This window comes from Elgaria multicarinata, chromosome 10 (assembly GCF_023053635.1).
Source record: "Elgaria multicarinata webbii isolate HBS135686 ecotype San Diego chromosome 10, rElgMul1.1.pri, whole genome shotgun sequence".
NCBI classification, from domain to species: Eukaryota; Metazoa; Chordata; class Lepidosauria; order Squamata; family Anguidae; genus Elgaria; species Elgaria multicarinata.
In genome coordinates this window covers 92,591,080-92,601,280 of record NC_086180.1, presented here as the reverse complement: position 1 = coordinate 92,601,280, position 10,201 = coordinate 92,591,080, and the positions used below count along the sequence as shown (strand labels likewise).

Sequence of the window (10,201 nt, the reverse complement as noted above, 5' to 3'; positions counted from 1 at the left end):
CCATGTATGTTGTAAATCTACATCATCATCATCATCAATTTATTTCTTACCCACCTCTCCCTTTGGATCAAGGTGGGGAACAACATTAATATAACAATACAATATAAATCAAATGCATGAAACTAATTAAAAGAACATATAAAACCAATACAATATTAAAATAACATCAGGACATCTTAGGTTTAAAATTCATCTGGGTAGGCCTGCCAGAAGAGACTAGTAGTTATTGCTGTCTTAGGGCTCATCTACACCAAGCAGGATATTCCACTATGAAAGTGGTATGAAAGTGGTATATAAAAGGCAGGAGCCACACTACTGCTTTATAGTGATATTGAAGTGCACTGCAGGATCTACACTACTGCTTTATAGTGGTAATGAAGTGCACTGACAACTGTTGGGGCCCATGACAGCTCTACACCAAGCAGGATATAACACTCTGAAAGTGGTATGAAAGCAGTATATGGTATGTGTCATGGGTCCCAACAGTTGTTAGTGCACTTCAATACCACTATAAAGCAGTAGTGTGGCTCTTGCCTTTTAAATACCGTTTTCATACCATTTTCATAGTGGAATATCTGCTTGGTGTAGATGAGCCCTTAGACTCAGAAGGAGTGCTGATTGGACGAATCTCCTCCAGCAGGCCATTCCACAGTCTGGGGGTAACAGAAGAAAAGGCCCTCTGGGTAACAGTTGGCAACCTAATTTTGGCTGATGGAAGTAAATTCTCCCTAGAGGACCTGAGTGTGCAGGGAGGATTGTACCCATAGGTAACCTGTGCCCAAATGATGTAGGACTTTAAAAGTATGACTGGAAGACCGTCCCCTTTGATATATACACAAGTATTTTCCCCATTCAAAACACTGGTTTTGCAGAACATGCAGCCAGTAACAAATGACTGCCCCAGGCCACACTTACGAATGAGGAACTGGGGATTTGTAATCCCCAAATAAGCGTTGATCCCCATATACGAACCATCCGCAGCACGGGAAATTGTGCCCTAAGACGCACTATAGCCTCGCGCGCCAACAAGCAGCCCTAGGCGATCGAACGCGCTGCTCCAATGCCTACGGAGGAGTGGGGAACCAGCACTGCGCCCCCTCCCCCCACAAACGGAGTTCCAGGCCTTATTATAGGATACGTTCCCCACCCCCCAAGCATCTTAACGGGGCCAGAACAGGTGGCGGCGGATCAGCAGCCGTAGCTGCCGCCGAGCCTGGAACGGCTCCGAGTAGGCGCTAGCGGCTTGCAGAAAGCCCCACCCGCACAGCTGCCGGCCCTGGCGGGCTGCAGCACCGCCGAGCTCGGGGCGCGGCTGTGAGCCGCCACCAATCACGAGGGAGGAGGGAAGGTGCGCGCCCGGACCAGCAGCCTCCGCCGCTCCCGCCACGCGGGGCCCCGCCTCCTGCGCCGGAGAGCCGCAGCCCGCAAGCCCGAACGGCAGCTGCGCTCAAGCGTCCGGCTGCTGCCGCGAGCCGCTGGGAGGAACAGTGCGCAGGCACCCGCGGAGGAGCGCTCGAGCCGCTGGCCGGGGAGGCGCTCGGCCGCGTAACAGGTGCCCGGGGTTGGGTGCCGGCCCCGCCAGCCCCACGCGTAGCCAGGACCGGGGGCCCGCGCGCAGCCTGCTTGGCGCTGCAGCTCGAAGCGACGCAAAATGAGCTCCGGCACAGGTAGGGAAGCGCTGCGAGGGTGAGGGCGGCGGCGGCCTGAGAGCAGGGGGCGAGGGGGGCCGGGGCCGACGACCCCAGGCTACGGCGCTGCGTTTGTCCCGCCCGGCGCCTCGGGCACGGAAGGAAGGCGCCCCCCCCCTTGCTTGAGCCGCGTTATCATACTAAGCAAGGCAGAAACGCCGCCTACTGCAGCTGCCCCGCCCCGCCGGTTTCGTTCAGCTGGAGCGAGGGGCGGGGAGGTGGTGCTTGGGAACGATGCGTCAAGCTCTGCCTGAGTAGGCTGTCGGGGCCCGAAGGCGCCGCCGCCGCGGTCCCTGCCCCCGCCCCAGGCGGGAAGCATCTTTCCGCTTCTCCCTCTTCCGGTCGATCCTGCAGTGAACTGATGCGTGGGGCGGGGCGGGGCGGGGCGGGGAGCCGCTGGACCGTTCCGGGAGCCCTCTCGACCCCACGGGCCCGCCTTGTGAACGGCCTGCCGCAGGGCTGGTGTCTGCGGGTGGCCGGCCTGCGCCGCTGTCGGAGACCGCAGGGCCGGCTATGTGGGTCAGAGACACGGTGACGCCGCCCTTGCAGGCGCGTCCCTCCGCCAGAAAACGCGCCGCTTAAGCCGCCTTCGCCTGTTCCAGGGTTTTAATAGCAGGACTCCTTTAGAGCAGCAGCATGGCGACGGACTGGCGGATGCCGGGGTGGGGTGGGGTGTCTCTGCAGGGCGGGGGGCCTCCAGACCTGGCCAGGTTTCATTTGGAGCAGAGTGGCTGCGGTTACATTCGGGCGTATCTTTGGGGCTGCTGGCTTGCTGTTGGTTCTGCCGCGCTGCTCCCTTATGGTTATCGTTTTCGTATTCGTGTTTTTTATTTGCTGAGTTTTATCCCGTTTTACTGCTTTTTCGGATGCGCTTTGGTGGTCCCTTTTGAGTGGAAGAATGGATTACAATTCTTAATATAAATGAATAAAAATGCGAATGTTAAAGGTAAACGACAGTACTGGAAAAGATCCTTAGGCTGCTAACTAGAGTTCCCACAAGAACAAGAAATTCTCTAGCTGCTTCCATGTTAGGCCTTTTCTCCAGAACTAATGTCATTTCTTCACTCTGTCCACATGATATTGCTGCTGAACCATGGCGTTCCCATGTTTCCCCCTGTTGTCCTGCCATTTTTGGTGATTTTGTTCTCACTTGGAGTCTAATTGCTGAACCAACCAATTAGGTGTGGTTTGGCAAAGAGCTATTGATTCACCTAGGAGGCCGGAGGGCTCTATGCTTCCTCCAGTATCAGAGGCAGTGTGCCCATGTCTACCTGTTGCTGGGGAACATGGGTGGGAGGGTGCTGTTGTACTTGTGTCCTGCTTGCAGATTTCCTCAGGGCAGATGGTTTGACCGCTGTGTGAATCAACAAAGCAGTTGGCAACGTCTGGCCTTTCTGAATTTCTTGCCTTGTGTTTGCTGACTGCACTGTTGCCAGTACCTGACCTGTGGAGCCATTTCAAAAAAGTTAAAATTATGCCGTTTGGGAGAAGAAGCTAGTGGGCAGCAGGGTGATGGGCTTCGACATGGGTTCAGATTCCTGCTCTCTCACTGGGTGACCTTGTGCCAGTCACAAGCTCACTGCCTAAACTACTTCCCAGAGTCGTTGCGTGGAGAATAGAGGAATGGTCATATTCTGAGCTCCTGGTAGGATGGGTAGAATAAAAATGTGATAGATCAATAGAGGAGGGGGTTCCCTTCTCCTCATGCTCAGTTCCCCCCCCTCCTTGCCAAAGAGCTGATTTGTATGCTGACTTGCATCACAAACTTGCACTTCTGTCCTGCAGTGCAGTCCCTTTGCCAGGCAGAGAGATCTGGTTGGCAGAGAGAAAGAACGGGTGGGCTCCACCCATGTTTAGCTCTGGACCTGCATAGCACTGCAGCCCTTGGCGGAAAAAATGGTTTCTCACCACTGGTTTATATGAATAGCATAGTTATACGAATAACATTTACTGTATATTTTTTTTAAAGTTTGGAATTCAGAATATTTTATTAAACCTGCTATTCCTTTCATTGGCAATAAAGAGGATGTTATTTGTTTATAATACCTTCCTCTAGGAATCTTTTCTGAAGAAAATAAATTGTAAGAAGTTTAAATTGCTGTGGGAAAGCATTGAGCTATAAAACCACAATTTCTCCCAGGTATGCCCATCTGCACTGATATATTTCCTTGAGGTTGATCCCAACACATACATACCCAGTCCATCAGATGACATTGAATATTATGCTCAATAGTTTACTTAGAAGTTAGCCTTGTTGTCTTACTCCCAGGTAGACATACCTAGGATTTAGCTGCCAGGCTTAGGTGTTGGCTTTGAAACAGGATGTCATAGAATCATAGAAGAGCATAGTTGGAAGGGGCCTACAAGGCCATCGAGTCCAACCCCCTGCTCAATGCAGGAATCCACCCTAAAGCATCCCTGACAGATGCTTGTCCAGCTGCCTCTTGAATGCCTCTAGTGTGGGAGAGCCCACAACTTCACTAGGTAACTGATTTCATTGTCGCACTGCTCTAACAGTCAGGACGTTTTTCCTGATGTCCAGCTGGAATCTGGCTTCCTTTAACTTGAGCCCGTTATTCCGTGTCCTGTGCTCTGGGAGGATCGAGAAGAGATCCTGGCCCTCCTCTGTGTGACAACCTTTTAAGTATTTGAAGAGTGCTATCATGTCTCCCCTCAATCTTCTCTTCTCCAGGCTAAATGTGCCCAGTTCTTTCAGTCTCTCTTCATAGGGCTTTGTTTCTAGACCTCTGATCATCCTGGTTGCCCACTTCTGAACACGCTCCAGCTTGTCTGCGTCCTTCTTGAATCGTGGAGCCCAGAACTGGACACAATACTCTAGATGAGGCCTAACCAGGGCCGAATAGAGAGGAACCAGTACCTCCCGTGATTTGGAAGCTATACTTCTATTAATAGCATTTGCCTTTCTTGCAGCCATATCGCACTGTTGGCTCATATTCAGCTTGTGATCTACAACAACTCCAAGATCCTTCTCGTTTGTAGTATTGCTTAGCCAAGTATCCCCCATCTTGTAACTGTGCGTTTGGTTTCTATTTCATCATTACAGTCTATAATAGGAAGGATGGCTAAAATAGGAGAATGTAGAAAGGTGGTTCAGAATGATACCAGTGACATTTGACATCTGCCCTATATATATACATCTGTATACGGTATATAAAATGAGAGCAGAAGTTAGTTTTTAGGTGTTTTAAGGATGTTTTAATCATGTATACTATGTTTTTAATCAGCTTTTATGTGTTTTATATTCACTGTTCTTCCCTGCCTCGATCCAAGTGGAGAGGCAGGTAAGAAATAAATTATTATTATTACTATTACTTAGAAGTGTACTATTGACCATGTTCTTGCACCCACCACTCAGTTATGAGTGGATGGATAAGAACATAAGAAGTGCCATGCTGGATCAGACCAACGGTCCATCTAGCACTGTTCACACACAGGCCAACCAGCCATCGGCCAGGGATGAACAAGCAGGACATGGTGCAACAGCACCCTCCCACCCATGTTCCCCAGCAACTGGTGCACACAGGCTTATTGCCTTGAATACTGGAGATAGCACACAACCACCAGGGCTAGTAGCTATTGATAGCCTTCGCCTCCAGGAATTTATCCAACCCCCTTTTAAAGCCATCCAGATTGGTGGCCGTCACTACATCTTGTGGTAGTGAGTTCCATACTTTAATTATGTGCTGAGTGAAGAAGTCCTTCATTTTATTTGTCCTGGATCTCCTACCAATGGATGATCTCCCACCTTTTAGTGCCCATATGGACTTGCCTGCTCTCTGAGGCTCCCCTATAGCTACCCTTTCCCTCAGAAGTTATGGATGTTGATTTCTCTGTGATGGTATCCCTAGGCTTAAAGCCACCATTGTAGTCCTTTTGTGGACTGAATCCTGGAAAGAGAAAGATGTGGCTTGTAACAGGTCAGAGTTTCTTCTCACCTTGCCCGACTCCCTCAGCGGATGACACCCCTGTTCGAGAAGATAGAGCTGCTGACCGGGTTTGCATGACCACTGAGGGAAAACAATGCAGGATGGTTTATTTTCCCTCCCTGTATGGTCACCCTCACCAGGACCACTGACCCTGTTCAGTTTCTGTGCCTGCCAAGGGTAATTATGCTAATTAGGCCACTTGTAACTCGCGTGTGTGGTGAAATGAACTTCCACAGCTTATTTTCCCTCTGCGATTGTGTGAACCTGCCTGCTGCCACAATTGGAAGGAGGGAGGAAAACCGAAACCTGCGCCAGGTCTACACCAAGCAGGATGGGACCCTTCGAAACCGGTATGCGCAATGTGTCTTGGGCCCCCACAGTTGTCAATACTGTTATGACGCAGTTGTGCAGATCCTGACCTGGTGTCACTTGCTCATTTGTCTTCCCTCACTAAGGGACTTTCTGAGTCCCAGGATTTGTCTTGTGACCCTCCTACCAAAGTAGTTCTGACTGGAGAGTTCAAAGCCATTTGTGGAATTCATCTCCCTGGCTGTGGGGCCTTTCCGCCTCCTTTGGGTTTCAAAGTCTAGACCAGAGATATTCCACCGACAGTCCACGGGTAGGGTAATCTTTGAAGCAACTTTATTTGGCTTTTGACCCTATCAAACGTTAATAATATTACGATTTTTAAAAATGCTGAGAGTTTTATTTGTAAGGAAATGGAGCAATGTCCAGGTGTTTGAGCTTGTATTTGGGGCATGTAAGAGGTTAAGGCTGCAGTCCTGTGTGCATTTACCTGTGAGTAAGCCCCATTGAACACCTTGAGTTCTATTTCTGAATAAACGTGCACAAGATTTTCCTGTGATTGGTTTTAGCTCTGTTGGGTTTTTTATATTGTTTTATACAATGTGCTTTAAATATTTTGTGACATAAATTAGACTTGGAGATGGATTTTTATCCAAAGCCAGTTAGATAACTTAATGGCTAAACATCGAACTGATCTTGAACATGCCATGTTCAAACCTGCACTCTCTTTGATGCATTGTTAGTCGTACTGATTATCTACTTCTGGGAAGGCATAGGGATGTACTAAAATGAATGACAGCTTTTGGAATGCATGGGTTAAGAATGACATTGAAAGGATTCTTGAAGGGATACTTTAGAACCCTTGGAGGCCTGCCGTGACATGTTTGCAAGGGCTGTCCATTGCCGCAGCCTGGATTTGAGCCTGAAGTGCGCCAAGCCTGAAGCAGATTGGCACCAAATCCTTGGGCACCTTGGGCCAATTTGGGGTGGTGCTGTGCTCACCTGCTGCTTGGGAAAACCAGCATAAGGCCGGCCATGAGTCCTTTGACTCACCTCCCTCTCCCTCCTTGCTCACCTCTGACCTCTTTGACTTACCTTAAATCATGTCATCCTCCCTGAGAGCTAAGCTGCAATTTAAGTTACTATGGAGGCTCTCTGTTTTTAATAGATCTATGGCTGTAAACTATGGTGGCCATAAAGTGGAATGTCGTAGTTTGTGGCCCTAGAGTCAGGAGTCCCATGGACTCCCAGTCGGTCTTGCATCTGGCCTTCCTGGGTGCCGGCTGCGTGCCTGGCTCCTAGGAACTTTCTAGGTTGACTCACTCTCAAGTGGGTTAGCACTGAGGCAAAGCAGGCACCCCCTGAAGCACCCCAAGTTTTGGAGGCTGTGAAATGGTCTCCAAGACAAGTCAGGGAGGCTGTGCACAGCCCTAATTTTGAAGGTAAAATCGATTACATTTGCTCTGACCTTGACATTGCTATTGGTCCAGTTCCTTTGGAGGTGTCCACAACCACATCGAACCCAGTTATAAAGGATCAGTTTCAGCTGATGCAGGCGTGTGATCTGAGGATATGGACAAGGTGTTTTGGGGGTTCAGCTTACCATCTGTGTTCTCAGTTGTTGCCAATCTTAGCTAGTTACATTGAGCTGGAGGGGATTGACTGTGTGGGTTCAGGAGGTAATTCCTGGTCTCCAGCCACCTCAAAAGGTGTTGTTGTGTGGCATCTCCCTAGTAAACCCGCCATGGACCTGGAAAATTATAATAACTGTCTCTCAGTTTCAAATACCCTCTTCTTGAGCAAGGTACTCAAGAAGGAGATAGTGGTTCAACTCCAGCCAGCTTGGATGAAACTAATTGGCATCCAGCCTGTTCTGGATGGCAGTTGTGTTTTTCCAGAATGAACACATACGCAGCCTGGAGGGAATAGACAATGAAACCAATAGTGAGTTTCATGCAGTCTTAATTCCAGAAGAAACTTCCCACTGTAGATGGGAAACACCTAGTATGGCAGCAGCAGGCCATAGAAGAGACCTCATTTGGGAATATTTTGTTTCTGTACCTGCTGTGATTTAAATTGGCTAAATTTGATTTTTTTAAAGAACTTTTACATTTATTTATTATTTACTTATTACATTTCTATACCACCCCAAAGCTGAAGCTTTCTGGGCAGTTTACAAAAGGTGAAAACATTAAACATTAAAAATCGATATACAAAAAATTTAAACCATAAAAACAGATAGCATACAAAAACAACATCCATTTTAAAACAACTTTGAGCTGTAAGCGAGTCCTAAAGATATATCTGGGGTTGATTTAAACTCAACACATGCTTCTAAATGCCTGGGAGAAGAGAAAAGTCTTGGCCTGGTGCCGAAAAGATAACAACATTGGCACCAGGCGGGCCTCGTCAGGGAGATCATTCCATAATTGGGGGGCCACTACTGAGAAGGCCCTCTCCCTTGTTGCCGTCCTTGAGCTTCCCTCGAAGTAGGCACCCAGAAGAAGCGTAGTATATGGGTGTCTTCATGTTGGGAGAGCTATTCTGCCAGGTATTGTGGTCCCAAGCCATGTAAGGCTTTATAGGTTAAAACCAGCACCTTGAATCGGGCTTGGATACATATGGGCAACCAATGCAAGCAGGCCAGAGTTGGTCTTATATGTTCGAACCTCCTGGTCCTCGTTATTAATCTGGCTGTCGCATTTTGTACACGCTGCAGCTTCTGGAACATCTTCAAAGGCAGCCCCATGTAGAGTGCATTGCAGTAAATCTAACTTGTAGGTTACCAGAGCATAGACAACTGAAGCCAGGTTATCCCGGTCCAGATAGGGGCATAGCTGGGCCACCAACTGAAGTTGGTAGGAGGCACTCTGTGCCACTGAGGCCACTTGAGCCTCAAGTGACAGAGGTGGTTCTAGGAGAACCAACAACCTACGAACTTGCTTCTTCAGGGGGAACATAAGCCCCTCCAGGACAGGTTGAACACCTGTCATCCGGTCAGAAGAACCACCCAATAACAGCATCTTAGTCTTGTCTGTATTGAATTTCAGTTTATTAGCCCTCATCCAGTCCATTGTTGCACTAGTTCAGCACATCCACAGCCTCACCTGATGAAGATGAGAAGGAGAGCGGTGTGTCTTGAGTATACTGATGACAACACACTCCAGATGACCACACTCAATGGTTTCATGTAGATGTTGAACAGCATGGTGTTCAACATCTACAATCACTCCCCAAGCACCACCTTCTGGAGCCGACCCGCCAAGTAGGAGTGGAACCATTGCAATCAGGGCTGTGGAGTCGGCACATAAAACCTCCGACTCCGACTCCTTTATTCATGGCACCTCTGACTCCGACTCCTTTAATTATATATTGATATAGGAAATAAATTTCCTATAGATTTCCTACATTGACTGCAGGCACGCAACTTTTTAGAACCCTAACCTGTTAAAGCCCGGATCTACAGGCTATAGCTAAGACATTCTGGATTTTTTATTTTATTTATTAAAGAAGCCCAAAAATGAAAAAATGAGGTTATATTTTTATTTATTTTATTGCATTTATATCGCTCCATAGCCGAAGTTCTCTGGGCAGTTTATCAAAAGACTATAGAGTATAAAGTAATAGGATATGAAACTATAAAAGAAAATCAGGAACAACTTTCTCTACTAGTTCAAAAATCTAAAGTATATTCTTTGATATCAAAGTCAAAACTACAAAAAAGTACAAAACAATTGAACACCTAAAACAACTTAACAAATGACCATTTTATAAGAAATGAACTCAGTTAGGTACATAAATAACATAAACCTTTTTCGAGATTAAAGTATCATTTGAATATAAAATTCAAGTGAACATACATATCACAACTCTATATATAATTTAAATTTATTAGGAGTCGGAGTCAGTACATTTTTACCGACTCTGACTCCAGTAACCCAAGAATTACTTCCAACTCCAACTCCACGACTCCGACTCCAACTCCACAGCCCTGCAATGCAGTACCTTCCACCCCCCAACTCAGTTGTTCCAGAAGGATACCATGGTTGATGGTATCAAAAGCCACTGAGAGATCAAGGAGAATCAACAGAGTCACATTCCCTCTGTCTTTCTCCCGAAATAAGTGAAAGGATGACAAAGGCTGTTTCCTTGCCAAAACCAGCCCTGAAACCTGACTGAAATGGATCCAGATAACCAGTCTCATCCAAGGGTGTCTGGAGCTGGCCTTCAATCACACGCTCAAGGACCTTGCCCAGGAAT

At 47.7% G+C, this 10,201-nt stretch overlaps 1 protein-coding gene across 3 annotated transcripts in view; it reads left to right on the top strand.

Annotated features, from left to right (window-relative positions):
• The first annotated feature begins 1,477 nt into the window (after positions 1-1,477).
• ABLIM2 (actin binding LIM protein family member 2) overlaps positions 1,478-10,201 on the top strand; it is a 105,085-nt gene continuing 96,361 nt past the window's right edge. For 2 of the 3 annotated variants that reach the window (XM_063135741.1, XM_063135740.1), the window contains exon 1: positions 2,595-2,634. In XM_063135741.1, the coding sequence (XP_062991811.1) occupies positions 2,610-2,634 (25 nt within the window). In that variant the 5' untranslated portion in view covers positions 2,595-2,609. Of the gene's footprint in view, positions 1,668-2,594; positions 2,635-10,201 lie in introns of those variants that run through there. The other variant, XM_063135739.1, reaches the window with a different exon arrangement.